This window comes from Myxine glutinosa, chromosome 3 (assembly GCF_964187855.1).
Source record: "Myxine glutinosa chromosome 3, kmMyxGlut1.1, whole genome shotgun sequence".
In the NCBI taxonomy this organism is placed as follows: Eukaryota; Metazoa; Chordata; class Myxini; order Myxiniformes; family Myxinidae; genus Myxine; species Myxine glutinosa.
Window position 1 is genome coordinate 105385676 of NC_136263.1, and position 21734 is coordinate 105407409.

A 21734-nucleotide genomic window follows, 5' to 3' on the forward strand; every position below is an offset into this window, starting at 1 on the left:
GAGGGAGAGTAAGGCCCTCAGAATCAGCTTCATCGCAGGAGATTCCAATGATTCTGAATGCTTTGGTTTCAAGCGCGTGAAGCGAGCTAGGTGTGAGGCAGGAGCACCAGCCCAAGGGGAGAACAGTATTCCATTGAGCTGCGGATGAAAGCTTTGTGTGTGGTGAGGAGCTCAGAAGTGCCCACAAAGGACTTCATACGACGGAGGATGCCCAGTCGGCGACTGGCTTTGGAGGCCAGCTTGGAAATGTGGTTTTTCCAAGGAAAGATCATGGCAGATAGTGAGACCCAAAAGATTGAGTGACTGAATTTCTTCAAGAGGATTGTTCAGAAAGTAGATGGGAGGGTTGTCCAGACGGTCTTTTCGGAGAGACAATGTGAGAGTGTGAGATTTGTCAGGATTGAAAGACATGTTCCACTTGTTTGACCAGTTTGTGATATTGTCCACGTCTGCAGAGAGTGAAGAGGCTGCAGACTGCTGATCTGAGGGTTGGGATATGGGGCGGCAGAGAGTGGAGTCATCAGCAAAGAGATAGAGAGGATTTTCCAGAGAGTTGGAGAGATCATTAATGAAGACTAGAAAAAGCACAGGTTTAGAACACTACCTTGGGGAACTCCAGCCAGAACAGGGAGGGGAGAAGAGAGAATTCCATTCAGGGCCACACGTTGACTGCGACCAGAAAGGAAGTCCACAAGCCATGCGTGGAGAGTTTGGTGAGCAGGGCAGGGACGTAGTCTTTTGCACACATACATAGTCTTGAACATAGTCTTTTGGCTGTGTTTACCTTATAATTTCCTCTTGGTCAACTTCCATCTACTTGAAAGTTAGTTAATATCACTGCAATACACAGACATCATGTAAAAATAGAACCTCTTAATTACAGGCCTATTGACTTACAATAATAACAAAAGTCATGGAATCCATCTGACAGTTTACATCACATCCTTCCTTTTCTTCAACAGCCTTATCTCGGGCAATTTTTCGAATCAGACCCCATTTACTCCATCTTGGACATGCTGCTTCTGCTCTCTCAAGAATAGATTATAGACCATCAATCTCAGAAATTATCTGAACATGCTGAGCAATCGATAGTCTGGCAAGCCCACTTTGCTCTCAAAACTCAATTATACGTGGTACCAGTCCCTACATGAAATTGCACCAATACAAAACACTGAGCATATGAAATTGCCACTGTTAGAGTGGTCACTGAAATTGCCACAGGATCAAGTCCACTTTATTTACACATTTATTTAACGAAAATGAAACGGTGAAAGATGTGGAAAAAAAGGTCCACTTTACAGGATCAAGTCCACTTTATTTACACATTTATTTAACGAAAATGAAACGGTGAAAGATGTGGAAAAAAAAAAGTAATTCATAAATGACTTCAAAGAAAGTCAGGCAGAGGTGTGAAGAACAGGCCAAATACATCAACATCAAACATGACAATGACCAACTGAGCACAGCAAACATGAAAAAAAATCAAAATTTTAGTTAAAAACAAAACAAAAAAACTTCAGCTCTTTCCCATTTTGATGAGTTCATCACAAATCTTGGTCAACTCTTCATTTTCTTTGATCTGAAAACAAAGCAAAACAAAAAAGGTTCAATCAAGTGTAGCTTAAAAGCAAATGGAAGGGACTTTTCAGTAAGGAAAGAGCATAGCACCGTCGTTGGCTCAGCAACGGGATCAAGTGTATTTATTGGTGCTGAGATGCAATCGGTTCCAGGCAAGGCCTGTGTGTGCTGCTAAGTCTGCACAAAGACAATGTTGTGGATTCTCAGCATACCTCTTGTAGTACCTTTTACCCTTCTTTTTGTAGACATATTAATTGAACTAACAGTCGTGTCCAAAACAAACTAAAGCAGTATAGCGCACGGTTACATTCTGCCAGCTCACATGACCAGTTGAAACGTGACGCGGATGCAATGGAAACCAATTGGACCCGGAAAATATGTCAAAATGCAAAGGCCACCCGCATCCGCTTTGTATTCAAACTAAACATGATGGAAACAACAACAAAAAAACAATATAAAATGTTTTAATTAGTGTTCTCCATATTCTCATAATAAAGGTTTGTTTAAGCTTTGATGGCAAAAACTCAAATAGTAAAATAGTCCAGTCATTCTAGCGAACTTTTACCCAGAACCCACCACTAATTGCAAGAGAAAAAAAATGATATTTTTCTGAAACCTGTCGATCCTCTGAACAAATACATAAAATTATACTCAATTATAATGAGTGGATCATACTTTATTTTCAGATTGAACGAGAGCCGTGAACGAGAGGTGGAGTGACGCTTGCAGTGAGAGATTTGATCAGTGTGCTGAGGACAGTTAAACGCTGTGGTCATTGTGAATTTAAGTCGTATTATATTTAATTTATGATTAAGGTTTTATTTTTATTTTTAAAAGCAGTTTTTTTAACATTTAATTTTATAATAAACATGTTCAAATTTTGTATTTTTATGAACCTATACATTTATAGTAGGACAACAGGGAATAAAATGTAATCCTAAGTTCCCTCTCTTTTCAGCAACATGGGTGATATCGACTGTGTCTTCTGTAAGAAACCCCTCTCCACCCCTCTCCAAACCCCTCTTCTGTAAGAAACCCAGTACACTGACGGATAAAGGTTGTACGAGGATCGAAGAAGCTGGACGTGAGCATGGTGAAGAAGTCCAAGTCCATCCAGGACAGGCAGTTCATACAAATTGTCGTAGGGTGTTCTGCAATGTGAGAGACATTGAACTTTCTCTGAAGCGAAAACGTGTTTTGTCTGAGGCAGACAAAGGGAGGTGCCTTCGTTCAATGGATTCAGCGTTTGACTACAGAACTCAGTGTCTTTTCTGTGGTAATCCTGACAAGTACCAGGGGAGGAAAAAGGACCATATGTTGATCCAGGTTAAGACATTCGACTTCCAAAATCATGTGTCTGCTGACTGTGAAAATCGATCTGACAACTGGTCGGGTACTGTGAGGAGCAGAATGGCATTTGTTGGCGATCTACACGCAGCAGATGCGGTATACCATAAGGTGTGCAGTGTTAACTTTCATACAAAGAAACAGATACCACTCAAATTCCAATCGGAAGAGGCGTCTTCATCAAAAAAGCAGAAGTTTGGTCGACCCAAGGACCAGATCAGACATGAAGCGTTCCTGAAGGTGGCAAAGTACCTTGAGGAAAATGATGAGGAACTAACCACAATTAGTGATTTAATTGGGAAAATGGAGGACTTCCTAGTAGACACTGGCTGTGATGCATATGGTTTTTCATACATGAAGGATAACCTTTTCAATCACTTTGGTGATAAGATCATAATTGCAGACATTAATGGAAAATCAAATGTTGTGACATTTAGGGGTGTGGCATCGTCAATTCTTCATGACTTCTATCGTCAGCAAAAGGAAAGGGACCCTGAAACAGAAAAGTTGCGCCTGATCAAGACAGCTGCTGATCTCATTAGAAGTGACATAAAAGAGGTATCTCAAAATAAGGACATTTACCCGACTACTCTCGATATGTCCACTGTCAATGCTGCAACCAAGTTCCTACCTGAGTCACTAAAGCTCTTGCTCGAAATGCTGTTTGTGGGGAAAGGAAAAGACTTAAAAATCTGCTCACTGGGACAGGCGATCATGCAAGCCGCGAGGCCTAGGATCCTTCAAGCTCCACTGTTGGTGGGTCTTGGAATCTAAATGCACTTCCATTTTGGTTCTCGATTTCTCATAGACACGCTCTTTGCACATGGGTATAGTTGTTCATACACAGAGGTGCAAACGTATGAGCGCAGCGCAGCAGTCACGTGTGGAACAGACATCCCTGGTTTTACCCCTGGACATTTCATCCAATATGTGGCGGACAATGTTGACCATGACATCTGCACATTAAATGGGAGAAACACATTCCATGGTATGGGCATTATTGCGAGTGTGACCCCGAAAACAGTCCGGACACTTCAGATTGCCCGTAGAGCTGTCTCGGCAGAGGACATCGCACAAGTGGGGCGAATCAATATACGACCAAGTATGACCAAAATCAATATACGACATCAGCATGTGGAGGAATGCAGTCCTTTCTCTACGAGAAGCTTCCAGCCTGTACCGACTTGAGACAAATCAGCTCAAATGTTGACCTCCTCTGGAAGGTTTCGCTTACTGTTCGATCACCTCGGCCCTCTTGGACAGGAATGATGCAGATGGTACACAAGGGAGAACATCCGGGTGAGGCATCAATAATGTTTCTGCCCATGATTGATCTCAGTCCAAGTGACTTGGACTGCATCAACTCCACACTGCATTTCGTTTGTGAATATGCGCAGAGATATGGTGTAACCCCGATACTGACATTTGATCAGCCACTTTGGTGGAAAGCTCTCACCATAGTCAATAGCGAGCCAGCGGACAGCAAACTTCACTCGATTGTTCTAAGACTAGGAGGATTCCATACACTCATGAGTTTTCTTGGGTGTATTGGCTACCTGATGTCTGGTACTGGACTCAAAGAGCTTCTGGAAGTTGCATATGCCAGCAACACTACAACCTACATGATGAGTGGCAAAGCCGTGTCTAGAGCTATACGTGGACATCTACTCGTTGATGCAGCACTCAATGCAAAACTTGCTTCGAAGGTATTTCAGATGAACCTCCCAAGTGATGGAGACAGCGAGCGTACAGTTCCAGCAGAGCTCAATGCTGCAGGCGACTTGTTTGACGGTCTGATGTCGGGTGACCAAGCAGTGTCAGACATCGAGTCATCGAAGGTGATGGAGGTCATTGGAGACAAAATCAATCAGGTGATTGATACAATAAGGCATCAATGGACAGTGAGACTGTGGTTACAATACATGGAAATGGTGGACATTATCCGTTTTTTTCTGAAATCTGAAAGAACAGGGGATTGGATGCTTCACTTGCATATCCTGCGCGCCACGCCATGCTTCCATATCTTGCAGCTTCCGGACACAGACACTACACAAAGTGCCTGCACATATATCTGCAACTGATGACCGAGTTACCAAAGGACCATCCAGAAGTACATCAGAAATTTCTCCAAGGATTCCAAGTTGTCCGACGGAGCGACAGATACTGGGCTGGTCTGTCTACAGATTTAGTCATCGAACAAGTACTTATGAGAAGTCTGAAGACATCAGGTGGTCTGACCAGGGGACGAGGGATGACAGAGACACAACGCTCAGTCTGGGTCATGGCTAGTCCTTTCTTTGCAGAGGTGAACAACGCCCTCCAACACCTCACTGATGTGATGTATGTGACAAGTGAACAGCACAAGGATCTATCAAAGTCTAGACAGAAGAATGATGTAGCTGATACCCAGAAAATGCTTGAGTTTCTTCATGAGAGGGATCCCTTTCAAGACGACGATACTCTTCACAACATTTTCACTGGTATAGTTGCCCAAACAACGGTGAATGTTGATGAGGCGAAAACTGTGGGAGAAAGGCTCTTGGGCCAGATGAGTGGTAAACGTGTGCTTGAATACAGCTTCAAGAAGAAGGGTCAAGCCATAACTATGGACTCAGAGTCTGCAATGAAGACACCAGACGGAGACATCAATATCGAACCTCAGTTACTCTTCCAGAGACTTGTGATCGCTGGCACTGAAGTAGGAGACTTATCCAAAGCACTGCTTTGTGAGTTATGCACATATCCTCCATCTTTGTTCGAGACCAAATATGCCTTGCTGACCGCCAATAAGCCAGCGTTAGCCTCAGCAATCAAATCCTTGGCACCTGCCGATACTGCACAACCGTCCGATATACAATACGTACTCGATGGCGGTGCCCTATTGCAGCGCATACCGTGGCAGTCAGGTGAACAGTACAAGGATATTCTTGACCGCTACCTGAAATATGTTAGTAGGCATTACGGGCATGCTATCGTCGTGTTTGATGGCTATCGTGAAGGTCCCTCAACGAAAGACTGTGCCCATCAGAAAAGGGGTGAGCGACCATCAGTGAAGGTATCTTTTTCTCAAACCATGACACTTTCTGTCAAGAAGGAAGAGTTTCTTCGGAACAAGGAGAACAAGCAACAATTCATAGACATTCTTGGTAAGAAACTGGAAGAATCGCATTGTGAAGTGCTTCATGCGAGTGGGGATGCGGACCTACTCATAGCAACAACTGCAGCTTGTAGGTCTTCAAAATCCAACACTGTTCTTGTTGGTGAAGACACTGACTTGTTGATACTACTGTGCTACTATTTTCGCAAGAATACTGCGCACACTCTCTACTTAATGTCGGAGCCGAAAAAGGGTTCATTGAATCCAAGACAATACTTTGACATTGGCAAAGTCAGAGAGGCTCTGGGTGATACTGTCTGTGAAAACATTCTCTTCATCCATGCGTACCTGGGATGCGACACGACATCAAGGGTCTTTGGGATCGGCAAAGGCACTGGACTCAAACTGTTCAAGGACAATGAAATGTTCCAGCAAGAGGCCCTAATTTTCGGCAATAAAGAGTCAACACAGGATGAGGTCATTGCTGCAGGAGACAGAGCAATGGTTTGTGTGTACGGAGGCAAACCATCAGACAATTTGAACGAATTGAGGGTAGCAAAATTTCATGCCAAGGTGACAACAAACAAAACATCGTTGCACCCACGGGTACTTCCGCCCACAAGCTCAGCTTCCAAATATCACAGCCAATGGGTATTCCAACAGGTTCAGGAGTGGAAAGGACACAAACTCAACCCGCTTGACTGGGGATGGAGGATCATGGACACCAGGATGATCCCTATGCATTCTGACCTCGCTGCAGCACCAGACTATCTCCTAAAGCTGGTTAGGTGTTCTTGCAAGGGTGGTTGCAGTGATAAACGTTGTGGTTGTCGGAAACTTGGGCTGCTTTGCATATTTGCATGTAGGGAGTGCAGAGGTATTTGTGCAAATGCAGACGAATCAGTGGACGTTTTCGAGGATGCTGATGATAGTGACCATGGAAGAGACGAAGTGACGTGTTAAATATTGTGAACGGACAGAAGGACATTGGGTACAAATAGTTGTGGTAGTGTATTCAAACATGGTTAAATAAATAATTTCGAGTTGATTTGGTGTATTATTAAGAGTGATATTGTCATATAATTAATTTCCAAACATTGCGGTAGTCCGAAAAGTTCCCAAATCGGAAAGGACCTGAAAAACCATGTTCCACTCAATATAATTAAGTATAATTTTGGGCAGATATTTAGTAGACATCAAGGTCTCAGAAAAGTATTACTTCGTTTCTCTTGCAATTAGTGGCGGGTCCATTCACATTTTGACTGGACTAAAAGGTTATGGCCTGGACAGACACACTGAAGCTCAATGGTAAATGAACAAGGGAGAATTGCTTTACTAAAGGGTAAGTGAAAAAAGTTGAGAATATTTCGCACCAGTAAACACATCCCTTTATTTGAGCAGTGCATAATGCCGTGTTCGGTGCCGAACATAATAGAAATAACCTGACGTCGGTGGATGAAGCAAAAACCTGTACATACTTAGGATCATTCCTGGTGTTGGCTTAGCAGTTAGGGTGCTGGCTTGGGATCCGAGGATCCCGAGTTCGAATCCCGGTCGATCGCTGAATTAATGCCAGGGGGGTTGACTCAGCCTGTCATCCTTTCGAAGTCGGCAAATTGAGTACCAGCTTGCTGGGATGAAGGATCCCGGTGTGTACCCTGATTTAGAATAGGTACACCGTATCCCTGCGCATCGTAAGAGGCGACTAAGGGTTGGCGTCAGGAAGGGCATCCGGCCATAAAAACATTGCCTCAAAGAGGGAACCATGATTGTCATGGGGCCCGCAAGGCCAACCCCTGCTCTAGCAGGGAAAAATGGCCTTAAAACGATCATTCATTCCAATTGCACTGGGCCATGAACCAACACCAAAGCCTAAGGCCTGCTGAGCTGTGCAAATTAATTTTTTAAATTATTATTATTATTTTTAATACATGGTCGAAGGCTCATAATGGGGCACACGCACACACACAGCTTGGGGGAAGTTCAGTCACTTCCCGAGATGCTCTGGGTACCAGCGCAGTCACAACAATGGTGCTGCTTTTCTCACCACACTCAGCGAGGCACCTGCTCAGGAGGAATTTCCTCCTCCCCGTTGATGCCAACCGATGGGATGTCTGTGCTCGATCATACTAAAATACGTAATTTGTTGTCTGTCTGCCTGATAATTTTTGACTGTTACTGCAATACATTCGGTCGTTACTTATCCAAATCCAATGTCAACCAAACTTCATGGGAGGACAAAGGGTCACACAATGAAGGTTGTAGCGAATTAATTTGTGCCACTCCCCAAGGGGGTTTTCCCCACAAATGGATTTGTGTGTTGAGGTGTAAATCCGTGTTAATCGTGGCGTTTTTCCAAGGCCGCTGCTAATAACAAAAGTAACAACACCGATATAATAATAACGTACATAATATGACTGTTATCACAAAACAATATTAATACTACTAATATCCCATCTCCCCAAAGGGGTTCGCCTCCTTGAACAAACGTGGTATTAACGTGTAGCGATTGTGTGGGCCATTGAGTAGAAGAGCTGTATCAGGTTTCAGAGCAATCAGTTGGTAAATAAGGGACGAGTAAAGTTTCAGGGGGTAACTCCCACCTGGGAGCCCCATGATCTGAAATCGAAAACTTGAAGCCTGAGCGCTTGTGCGGGCTACTGCCTTGTTTTCATGTGTCAAGTTTCAGAACAATCAGAGCTGGGTGATAACGGAAGAGTAGCAAAAATAGCAAATTATTATATGGGTAAGATCTGCAGTGTCTTTTTCTTTTGCACATTGCCACAGCACACAAATTCCTCATGTTGTTGTCTTATGCCATACCACATGAGTAAATGTCTTTCCCCTGCTGTACTTGTGAATAAATCATGACTGTATAAATGTACCACATACCTTTCCTTTCCCCACAACCTCCCCCTCTCTTCCCGTGTAAATAATGAACGTCCCCTACACATTAGGATGGTTCTTCAAAAGGAAAGTTAGAAAAGTCATACTCCTAACAGTTAAACCTTTATGTATGTAGGTATAAACCCTTGTGGTGAAATTTTAAGCCATTTGGACTAAATTTAGGGGTTGCACATGGAGTTTGTAATTTCACATATTTGGCTCGCATAAATGTTTGGAGTTGATTATTTATTCTCCACTGCTTTACTTGTGATTTTGACCATTACAGTTGCCCTACCTATAACCATGCTATGTACTGCACATTTTGAAGTTGTTTTAAGTTAATTGAATACAGGACAGCTGTACTTTGGTGGATGCAGTTGCTCTCATTAAAAAAAACCAAACAAAAAAAAACCTTTAGAGGCCATTTTCCCCCGCAAAGCGGGGGTTGGCCTTTTTCTGGCACCGTGGTTGTTGTTGTTTGTTGGTCCCCTTTTACGACGAACAGGGAATTACCAGTGAACTGGTACTCAATTAGCCGACCTCGGAAGGATGACAGGCTGAGTCAACCCCCCTGGCGTTAATTCAGCGATCGACCGGGATTCAAACCCAGGATCCTAGGATCCTAAGCTGGCACCCTAGCCGCTAAGCCAACACCAGGCAGTTGCTCTCATTGAAGAGTACAATTGTCTCCTGACAAGAGATGAACAGCAAACCCAGTATCTGCTTCAGGTTGTGACAGAACAACACAAGAGGTTTCCCGATTGCAGGAAATAAATGCTCATCGGGCAACAATGAGTCACTATGCAACCCCTAAAACTTGATGTATTCAAAAAACATTTCACATGCAGAAGTTTTACCTCAATACCAAAAAAATTAAAGGTTAGGAGTAAAACAATTCTAATTTTTTTTTTTGCCTGAGGTAGCTAAGAACCACCCTACTACACGTTCTTCCAATCTGCCTGTGATGTCTTTTCCTCCATCGGTCTAGCATAGTCCGCACTAGAGTTAGCTGAAACGGTTTTCCCAATCGATTGGCTACACACATTAGCCAAGACATACTGCGCAGTTCGCTCGGCTGCAACTGATTAAATAAGATGAGTACGTAGTGAGGGCACGATCCCCGGTTGGGTTGGCCACATCACCACCAGGTAAACGGTATCAGACGGAGAACCCTGGGAGATTTGGTCGTCTGATTGGCGTTCGTGGTTGATTCGCAACCCGACGGACCGGAGTTATCCACGACCAGTGGCCTCAGGACCGGCAGTCGGAAGGAGCCAGAGAAATCCTCTCGTGGTAAACCCTGAACCCCACATCCGTAATGATATCAAAGACTTGAACAAACTCCAATGAGTACGAGAATATGTAAATCTAGACTGAAATTGTTTGTACATAGTAAAATAATGGAAGAAATACAAGTGAAAAGAATGTACCAAAGCACAATGAACAATATAAGGGTAGACAATACCACATGGATGCAAGCCGTGGAGAACGATGTAATGGAAGCACACCATTTAGCCGAAACTGTGGTTCGGGCCGAATGCTGCAGAGCAATGTGAAGATATCGAAAAGGATAGGTTTGCAGTCAAAATCTCACCTTCTCCTCCAACCTCATTTCCAATGATTGAATCTTGACTTGATCCATGCGTTGACTTGCCTGCAATGCCACCGTTTCAGCACGTGCCCGAGCACGTACTGCTGCTATGTCTTCATTAGCTCTGCAGAACCACAGCAATTACAAACAAACTTCATTCATATAATTTTTATCATCAGCTCAGAAAGCAGTTCATTACTGCAAGCATATATATATATATATACAGTCACGTGAAAAAGTAAGTACACCCCAAGTAAAGTTTTGGCTTTTTAAACATATTTCAACATACAGCTATTTGATCTTCATTTCAACAATATTGATAGATAAAGGTGATATAATATAACAAATATCATGAAGCATTTACATTTTGTAGTCCATTGTATAATTTACATAAACATAAATGCAAATTTCGCTTTGCTTCGCTTTGCCAGAACGCTTTGCCAGCAGCGTTCGCCACCTCGCTGGGCTTCCGCCCAAACCAGCCCAGAAACCCACGAGGTAAGGCCCGAAAAGGGGGCGGAGCGCCAGGATGGAGGTGTGGCCACGTCAACCAGCCATCAGGGCGGGGCCGGTAAGCCAAAACCAGCCAACCAGGGCTGGAGTGAGATCGCCTGACAGGCGTGATTTTGGGCTTCCAGAGCGTTTGCTGGCTTGGTTATAAAAGCACGCATGCAAAGCCCTTCGAGAGGACTTGGAAGGACCGATGCGATTGCAAAGGGCTCGCGAGGAAGGTGCAGTGTGATAAGAACTTACGGAGCAGCGCTCATTGCGAAAGGACGTCGGGGAGAGAGAGGCGCTTGACCTGGGACATGCGCTTTACGAGAGAACCGAAGCCAAAGATGGGTATTGGAAGGAATTGCGCTTTACGAGAGGGCTGACCGGGCGAGCGCGCGGCACGCATTGCCAAGAACTGCAGCGTGCAGGACATTGGGGAGGGGGCGCTTGGAGCGAGTAAGTCCGGAAGAGCGAGTACAAAAGCGCCGGTACACCAATTACGTATGCCAACAGCCCAGCTTACCTTCCCCCGTCACGATAATTGTCCGCTCGCGCTACGCTACACGGAGAGCTGCCTGCCAGGTTTCATCGCCTGGTACGGGTCGAGGACCGGAGCCGGACCGGAGCTTGGACGCCATCGCCGGACCTTCCACTCTACCATCTACACCCCCCGCGTGAGTCTGAAGTCTGAGACCGAATCTGAGAGCGATCGGGCCCGTGTCCAGGGAATAGAATAAGACTGTTTAAGACTGCCCCGTGTACTTTTCCTTCCTCTTTCTTTTTTGTACATTCTTTCGTTTTCTCTTCTTATTTGTACATAATTAATAAACCAATCTGTTCTTCCTATTTTCCTGGTTTCCTCTCAATCCGATCGTATCAGTCTCTTCTCCATTGGGTAAACGTGGCACGATTAGGAACCGCTTAGAATCAGGTCTAGTCTTGGTTAACAGCTCGGATCACGTCTTGCTATCCGCTCGGCAATCTTCCATCAATATCCGTGATTCGGGCGGGAGTTATTCCCTCGTTTACGGTCAGCGTTAGTACGTAGGTAGTAGCGAATCCCTCGGCCTAAAAACCCAACCTAACGCTGCCCGGGAAGGACGTTATAACTTCCAGGATCACGTCGGCCAGAAAGAGGACAAAGGGATTAACCCCCTCTTGAGAAGGGGAGCGCCGACGTCGGAGATCCGCAACAATTATATATATATATATATATACATACATACATACATATATACATATATATATATATATATATTGTTACAGACGCGGGTTTTAGATGTTATATTGACCGAGCGGTGGTGTATTTAACCGCGTCCGAACAGTTACTCCCCGATTAGAACCCGATTCCACCCGACGTTGACCAGATCGCCCCACAGATATTCAATCGGGAAATCTCTAAAGCGACCGAAAGAGAATGAAAAAGAAGAAGAAGAAGAATACGGAGGAAGAACAGATTTATTATACACACACAAGCAATGGATGGAAGAAGCAGTAACACAGCGAATCGTTAACTTACACTATTCATTTTTACTTAGCCCCAAGACAACGAGCAGGACAGGACGTTCACACTTACACAGGGGATAATGCAGGCAGGTAGGGCTTGAGGTGGATTGCTTGAGAGAGAGGCAAAGTCGGGAGGCCGCAGCTCGTAATTCCTCGCGGTTTTGGCGGGAAACCCCTTCGTCGCGTATCCGCTGCGGTAGACGCCACGCGCTGGTTCGGCACACCTGCTCCTCTTCTTAGGGTGGAGCCGTCTCCCTCCTTTCAGCGCGTCTCTCCAAAGCTGGTTTCCTTGCCGAGTACCTCTCCTCCTTGGCTTGGAGCGTTTCGCATCTCACCGATCCTCTTGGTGCAGTCTCTTTGCTCATCTCCCAAGGCCTCTCCAAGTCATCTCTTAAAGCAGTCCCTTACAGTCGCTTTTATCACCTCGGGCGAAATCAAGCTGCCGGCTCCGAGGGCACGCCTACCGGGTCGCTCACCGCGGTGTTGATTGGCTGTTAGGGCTGGTTCACTCCTTCCCTCTTATGACGAGGTGGAGACACGCCTTTCTTCCCCAACCCTACCTCGTGGCCAATGGTGGTTGAAGAAAACCGCCCAAAATGCGGAAGGCAATTGGAAGGGAGGTTTTTTTTGGGGAAATTGGAAGGGCCTACGCTTATTTTGTTTGATACAATGCAAAGTCAATCTAGTGGGAAACACATATTTAGCCTACATGGAATAAGGAAATACACTATTTAAAAGATATATCGTGACCTGCGTGTAAGTTTCATGGAATTAACTAGGAGGCCGACTGCGACCATTATTTACATTAACAGGGTGTTACCGTACTTTTGTAACGTTCACATTGTAACGTTTCCACATTCGTTACAATATATATATATATGTATCTATCTATATATATATCTATATTTATATATATATATTTATATATATATATATATATCTATATATATATATATATATATATATATATATATATATATATATATATATATGTATCTATCTATCTATATATATATAAAGATATATATATCTATATATATCTATATATATATATATATCTATATATATATATATATATCTATATATATCTATATCTATATATATATATATCTATATATATATATATATCTATATATATATATATCTATATATATATCTATATATATATATATATCTATATATATATCTATATATATATATCTATATATATATATATCTATATATATATATATCTATATATATATATATATATATATATATATATATATATATATATATATATATATATATATATATATATATATATATATATACTGAAACGCAAAAGAAACTTACCACCTTTGAAACCTTTAAATATCAACAATAACACTGCGTGTAGCAAATGTGTGAACTTATTTGTGGACAATAGTGTCCTCATTGTCAGACAAAACGGTCACGGATGGTCACTTGAACCTTCAATGGTCACTTCATAGCACAGCTGTTGAACAGCCGTTTTGACTGTCAGTGATTAGCCAAGGGGTACGGGATGATTTTAATGAGCTGCACGTGATGTCTTGATATTGGCTTTAAAAAGGCCAGTGCAAAATGGGCATTTCAATCAACATGCTACGATTGTCAAGGGATCAACGGCAGCGTGCCCTGGGCATGCTGCAAGGCGGACTGAGCTACCGTGAGGTGGCACGTCGCCTTGGCTGTTCACACCAGACGATATCGGCCCTGGTGGACAGAGACACCCTCCACAACTCTGCAGATGACAGACCTCGATCAGGGAGGCCAAGAGTCACCACTGCAAGGCAGGACAGGCAGATGGTCCGAAGTCACCTGCGGGATCGATTCCGTCCAGCATCCCGCACTGTGGCAGAAACTCCGGGGCGTGCAAACCAAGGATCTCCAATGATACTGCACGAAGACGACTGCATGACTATGGTCTGACTGCCAGAAGACCATACAGAGGCCCCGTGATGACGGCTGCCCATCGCCGCAACCGACAGAGATGGTGCCAGCAGCATCAGCGGTGGACCTTGGCGCAGTGGAACGAGGTCGCTTTCAGCGATGAGTCAAGGTTCTGTTTCAGCGATGAGTCAAGCGATGAGTCAAGGCCGATATCGTCTGGTGTGAACAGCCAAGGCGACGTGCCACCTCACGGTTGCTCAGTCCGCCTTGCAGCATGCCCAGGGCACGCTGCCGTTGATCCCTTGACAATCGTGGCATGTTGATTGAAATGCCCATTTTGTACTGGCCTTTATAAAGCCAATATCAAGACATCACGTGCAGCTCATTAAAATCATCCGGTACCCCTTGGCTAATCACTGACAGTCAAAACGGCTGTTCAACAGCTGTGCTATGAAGTGACCATTGAAGGTTCAAGTGACCACCCGTGACCGTTTTGTCTGACAGTGAGGACACTATTGTCCACAAATAAGTTCACACATTTACTACACGCAGTGTTATTGTTGATATTTAAAGGTTTCAAAGGTGGTAAGTTTCTTTTGCGTTTCAGTATATATATATACACTATACAGTGAAACCTTGACTTACGAGTTTAATTCGTTCTGTGACCGAGCTCGTAACTCAATTTGCTCGTTTCTCAAATTAAATTTCCCCATTAAAATGCATTGAAATGCTATTAATCCGTTCCAGCCCACCAAAAACCACACCAATTTTTTTTTAAATATACAGTATATATAAAAATATCTCGCGCTTTATATTTCACCTGTATGCAGCATACAAGTTGGCAGGATGGCCTGGACTGGAGGTACGCACACTTGACTCTAAACTGTCCAGCCTGGGTTTGAATCCCGACCCAGCTATAACCTGTCATGGGTGAATCACAGGCAGGGTGATTCATCAATGTGTGTACCGCTAAACTGGGCGCCCCGTTTGCGTCCCATTAGTTGTTGGATGTTAAGGATCTCACCGTGTTTTCCACAAAGAGAAGGCGAGCTATCGCCGGCACTCTGAACAAGTTGTGGCCTGGCATGCTCTTCTCCTCTGCCGTTATATACGTCCTCCTCGGCATCTTTTTCCAGAAGAGCCCTGTCTCGTCACAGTTGAAGATTTGCTGGGGGATGTATCGTTCGGCTTCTATCAGTTCGGCAAAAGTTATAATAAAATCTTCAGCTGCCTTCACATCCGAGCTTGCTGCCTCACCATGCCTGACGACGGAGTGAATGCCGGTCCTCTTCTTAAAATTATCGAACCATCCCCGACTGGCTTTGAATGACTTCCGATGCCTTGTCCGTTGATGTTCCCGCCGCCTGCTGCACCAAATCCCCGTAAATGTCTCGGGCCTTCTCACACATGATGTTCTCGGTCACGGTATCTCCTGCGAGCTGCTTCTCCGTCAACCACACAAACAACAACTTCTCCATCTCTTCATGGATAGAGGTCCGGAGCTTTGAAATAATCGTAACGCCCTTGGCTGGCGTTATAGCCTTTATCGACTCCTTCTGCTTCAAAATCGTACATATCGTAGAAGTACTACGATCGTACTGCCTCACCAAGTCGACAACACGCACACCTCGCTCATGTTTTTCGACGATTGCGTGTTTTATATCTAAGCACATCATCCTCTTCTTCTTCTCAGTACTGCCCTTGACACTCAATTTCTTAGGACCCATGGTTAAAACTAAGAAATTTTCCAAAATAACCAAAATGCGAAAACAAAGCAGCAGCTATATACGGCAGAGATGCTTGCACGGCAAGATAACCACGTGACCGGGAACCCACCTGGTGGCGGGTGGCGTAAGCTCCAAAATAACCAAAATGCGAAAACAAAGCAGCAGCGATATACGGCAGAGATGCTTGCACTAAAAGATAACCACGTGACCGGAACCCACCTGGTGGCGGGTGGCGTAAGCTCCAAAATAACCAAAATGCGAAAACAAAGCAGCAGCTATATACGGCAGAGATGCTTGCACGGCAAGATAACCACGTGACCGGAACCCACCTGGTGGCGGGTGGCGTAAGCTCCAAAATAACCAACATGCGAAAACAAAGCAGCAGCGATATACGGCAGAGATGCTTGCACGGCAAGATAACCACGTGACCGGAACCCACCTGGTGGCGGGTGGCGTAAGCTCCAAAATAACCAAAATGCGAAAACAAAGCAGCAGCGATATACGGCAGAGATGCTTGCACGGCAAGATAACCACGTGACCGGAACCCACCTGGTGGCGGGTGGCGTAAGCTCCAAAATAACCAAAATGCGAAAACAAAGCAGCAGCGATATACGGCAGAGATGCTTGCACGGCAAGATAACCACGTGACCGGAACCCACTTGGTGGCGGGTGGCGTAAGCTCGTAACTCAGATCTCGGCTTGCGACGGGTCGTATCTCGGAAAACTCGTAAGTTGGTGCACTCGTAAGTCAAGGTTTCACTGTGTATATATATATATATATATATATATATATATATATATATATATGAAGAGTTCAGATGCAAAAACAGATATATCCATTTTTGCTGAAATGAGAAAATCACGATTTTCTGCTGTGCATTCCAGGTGAAACCCATCAAAATGACATGGGCTGTATCTTAATCAGTAAATATGAGATAATAAAACGGCAGGATTTCAAAAATTAAAATTTATTAGAAAAACAAATGTTTGGTGATTTTGAACACGTTTTCCCGCAAAAACAGATAACTCCATGGGTCGTTTTTTGTCAAAAACAGATAAATCCAAATGTCACTGTAGAGACAAGTAAAAGTAGTATGAAATGACCAGAATGTCATTCTTATGGCAAGTATGATGTGGCATAATAATAAAATTAATACCAAAAAGGCTTCAACGCCCCCAAAACCAGTTTTGCCATTTTTCTGTTGCTGATAAATTTACGGGTAAGAATCAATCTTTTGCAGACGACCACAGCCACCGAGGACACTCTCATGGCACTATCCAAAGTCACCATCACAAGTCAGCAGTATCCCAAGTAACATCACAAATCAGCAGTATCCTAATCCACCAACACAAATCAGCAGTATGTATGTCAGCATCACAAGTTGCCAGTACAACACTCCAAAATCAGAATCATAAACCTGGCAGTAAGCAGTGTTGGCAGTATCACAAGTTGAGGGGCTGTCCACTGAGTACGTACACGGAGTCATCTCACCCGGTACACCAAATTTGCAAAAGCAGACTGACAAAATGATAGTATCATTCAAGCCTTAACAGGGGTTTGCCATCCTGAAACATTCCAGTCTGTGTGTGTGTGTACTTTATGGAGCAGACCCCCTATCCACCCCCCCCCCCCCCCCCAATGCACAAACATGAATAACGAACAACATGACGTCACAGATGATGTCAGAGAGCAGATCCTACAACAGCTGAGCATGCAATGGAATATCACAAAAATCAGTTTTCAAGCCTATACTAGCACTGAAAGGGTACATCACTGACCGACTGAAAAGGTGTGTTCGCCTCCTGATGATCAGGAGGCGAACACACCATTTCAGTCACAATAACCTTTCAAAAAATTTCCCAATTGGAGTCCAGCTCGGAAACTGATTTCTGCAACATTCCACTAATACTGATAAGCGGAAATCGGATAACCCTGCCACACTTGGCACTAGGTTCATGGAATCACACAAACTCTATTCTTCATCACTGCTCTCATCTAAGTCCTGTCTCCCAACATTCTGTCCAACATCAACCAAGGCATTCTCATAAAATTCTCTGACTCCTTCACCAGCACCAAGTTCATCGATCAGCTTCAGGACATCCGTTTTCTTAGCTTCCTTCACGCAGTTGACCATTGGACTCAGAACAGGCTTGAATGATTCCCATTTTTTTCCCCTTTTCAAAACATTGTGATAGCAAAAGTCAAGACTGTAGACTTGTTTGAATCCAAGTTTGTCCCCATCTATCTCGAGCACCCTGGCCTGGCTGATTTTGAATGAACGGGATGAGGAGCAGTGACCTGTCGCTGCGGACTTGAAATCATAGCAAACCCAATCAGTGCCATAAACATGAACATTTCCATGCTTTCGTAAAATATCGAGGTACTCAGATGGAAGCAGAATGGTGTCCTTCTTCCGAATGTCCTGTTCAATCCGGCCAAAAACACGGTCAGCAGGGAGGAAGCTATGGCCACGTATCGGAAAGGTGTACTCGATTTTCAGATCCCTAAATTTCTGCTTCCTTAATGCAAAGAGCATGGACAAAACATTGATATTTTTGTTTTGCCCATAGCAGGAATCAGAAAATAGCTGCAGTGTTTTAAACTGAGACAGTTCTTCATGGACTACAGTTCCGAAGTAATGCTGAAGGGCAGATGCCACCATGTTGCTGTCCTTTCTGTTCTGATTTTCCAGCCAGAGGAACAGATGAATGTCCTCCTTCCCTTGTGGCTGGCCTCGCCCACGGTGACGAACAACACCAAAAACATACAGATAGAGTTGGCGGGAATAATACGTCTGTCCAATGGGTGATTTGGGTAGAACGAGGTTCTCCATGATGTCGAAACAGACAGTGAAGGTATCCCCAACTGCATTCATAATGTCGTAAAACTTGCGTCCCCTGCGACGATGGAGGAGATACATGGCTGATGTTTCACGTTTCTCCTCATCAGATAGCTCTGGATCTTTTAACTTTATATGGTATTTCACACAGGAACTGCATACATCTTTCGCAGGGTGTCCAAAGCCAAGGTTAAAATCATACACGAAGACACTGTAGTAGAATGCGTACGAAATCTGGGCATGATTCTGATCCGCGAACAATCGATGCATCTTCTTGACAATGAGATCTGTCGGTAGGTACTTCCGGCCAGGGGCACCACGCCGTGCATAGTGACTGGCTCGACAAGTAAAAGTCCCGATGTGCTGCCGTACTGCTGCCTTTCTCTCATTATTCTCCTCGACCTTGCGGGCACCGCCACGATTCTCCGGCCGGGCTACTCCCTTTTCGAACCAGTACTTCGCTATGTTGGATACTCGATCTTTTTTTACACCTGAAATTACAATGAAAAATTATGAAGCAAGCCAGAAAAAACAGCTGGCAATTTAAGCACCAGGTAAGATTATTTTCCAAATAAAATGTACGACGGACAATGGACATGATGGAAACTGTCATGTTGCAGCACAAAACTTCATTGAAAAAAACCAGTGCTTTTGAAAACCAAACAAGATTGCAAAATGTAAATCAAAATTATGATCCAGACAGCAGTGGATGCATGCATAATGTTATAGAATAACATGACAATTTAATGACTGGCCACTCTCATCATGAAAATAAATAACTACTGTGCCTTGCCCTGGCCCCTGCAGTGGTTGTGGTCAGAAGAGGGGTGGGGGGGGGGGGGGTGGGGGGTCAAGAAGTGACCCATCCTGACATGACCAGCAACGCTGAAAAAAAGAGCATTAATTATTTTTATAGATCTGGAAAAATACTCACAAAAGATGCTGAGGAATGATGCCTTGCACACTGGCACTTTCTGTCTATCTTCCGTCAGCACAAGGTATTTCACATCGATGTCCCTGCTCTTCTGCCTTGCTGGGTCATCCACCTTGGGCCTACGGCGTTGAGCTGCCTTAATGTTCATGTACGATAGGAGTATGGCATCCTGCTTCACTTTCTCAGCCGTCGTAAACAGGAGCCCATGCACGTAACCCACATCATCGTCAGTCAGTGTAGATGCCATGCACAAATCAGAGTTATGTACACAAGCTACACACGGAATTTTTCCGATCGAACTGTGCCGCCCTTTCTTCGCCACAGAACGAACAGATTCCTCTGGACGGCGCTTCTTCTTACGCCCAGATGGCGAGAGCATCACTGGCTCTTCGATTTCATCAAATTCCTGCATTATTCCTTGCAAATTACAGCAGTTTTTAACGATAAATCGGACAGAATTTCACTCGCTTCGCCGATACGCAGGGCGCAGACGTGTTGGATGCAGGAAACAAGCCGCGTGCGCTGATTGGCTGAATGGATGTATCGGGGTTTGGGAAAGTACGGCCTCGGCGCTTATCGTTTTCTGCAACGAAATGCGATCTTGAATGGGAAAATACGTGGACGCTATCGGGTTTTGGGAGAAAATGATTTGCCTACTGAAATGGAGGTATTGAAACATATACTTTGGTAAACATAGTTCAGTTTCATCAAAAATGGCGTTTATCGGTTTTTGCGCCTGAACTCTTCATATATATATATATAATATATATATATATATATATATATATATATGTCGGGCAGGCAGGGGGTCATGGGGGGCACCATGTGACCCAGAGCACCTGAATTATATATATAATTATATCTTTCCTTTGCTTGCTTCAAAACAAGTTGTTTCACGGCTCGGTCAGATCCAGCCTTGGAGACGTTTTTCAACCTTTGCCCAAGGGAGACGAGTTATGGGAATAGTTGCCATTTAATTCTTGTTTAACCTCGAGCAGAGTATGATCTAATATGTATCCTTTGATTTGTTCATGCCCTGGCTCAATATGTTTTACTGCCAAATGTAACACAAGGGATCTTGTTTATGATAACACATCCCTGGGCCTTGTAAGCCCAGCTTGTTTGGAATAAATAGCTTGAGAAATATCTTACTTTCACACACATCTGTGTCTTCAAACTCGGCCCTCTCTTGTCTGAGGTCATACTTCAGCGGAGAGTTTTTTTAGACTGTTCGATTATATAAGGAATCTTGTTTCAGAGTATTTTTAGTGCGGCTCGGATTTGCACTGCCTTGTGTGACAAGGCTCTGCGGGTCCGGACGTGCTCCACAATTGTGTTTGCTCTAGTTTTTTTATTAATCCACTCCTGCTTCAAAGGTGCCTCTTTCTTGAGTTTAAGAGGAAGCCCGACACACATATATATGTATATGTATATATATATATATATATATATATATATATATATATATATATATATACTGTATATATATACAGTGGAACCTTGACTTACGAGTGCCCCAACTTACGAGTTTTTCGAGATACGAGCCGTCGCTCCGGCAGTTTATTGCTTTGAGATGCGAGCCGAGATCCGAGTTACGAGCTTTCGCCACCCGGTCACGTGGTTATCTTGCCGTTCAAGTACAGTACGTATCTCTGTCGTATAGCGCTGCGTTTTTGTTTTCGCATTTTGGTTATTTCGAGTTTACGCCGCCAGGTAGGTTCTGGTCACGTGGTTATCTTGCCGTTCAAGTACAGTACGTATCTCTGTCGTATAGCGATGCATTTTAGTTTTCGCATTTTGGTTATTTCGGAAAATTTCATGTTCATGTCGAACATTTCAT

General features: G+C 44.0%; 1 protein-coding gene across 10 annotated transcripts in view; it reads right to left on the reverse strand.

The window, feature by feature from the left end:
- Window positions 1-1203: 1203 nt before the first annotated feature.
- LOC137423290 (uncharacterized) overlaps window positions 1204-21734 on the reverse strand; it is a 272768-nt gene continuing 252237 nt past the window's right edge. For all 10 annotated transcript variants that reach the window (XM_078774377.1, XM_068110266.2, XM_078774379.1 and 7 more), the window contains 2 exons: window positions 10503-10623; window positions 1204-1579 (listed from right to left, as the gene is read on the reverse strand). In XM_078774377.1, the coding sequence (XP_078630503.1) occupies window positions 1517-1579; window positions 10503-10623 (184 nt within the window). In that variant the 3' untranslated portion in view covers window positions 1204-1516. The remainder of the gene's footprint in view (window positions 1580-10502; window positions 10624-21734) is intronic.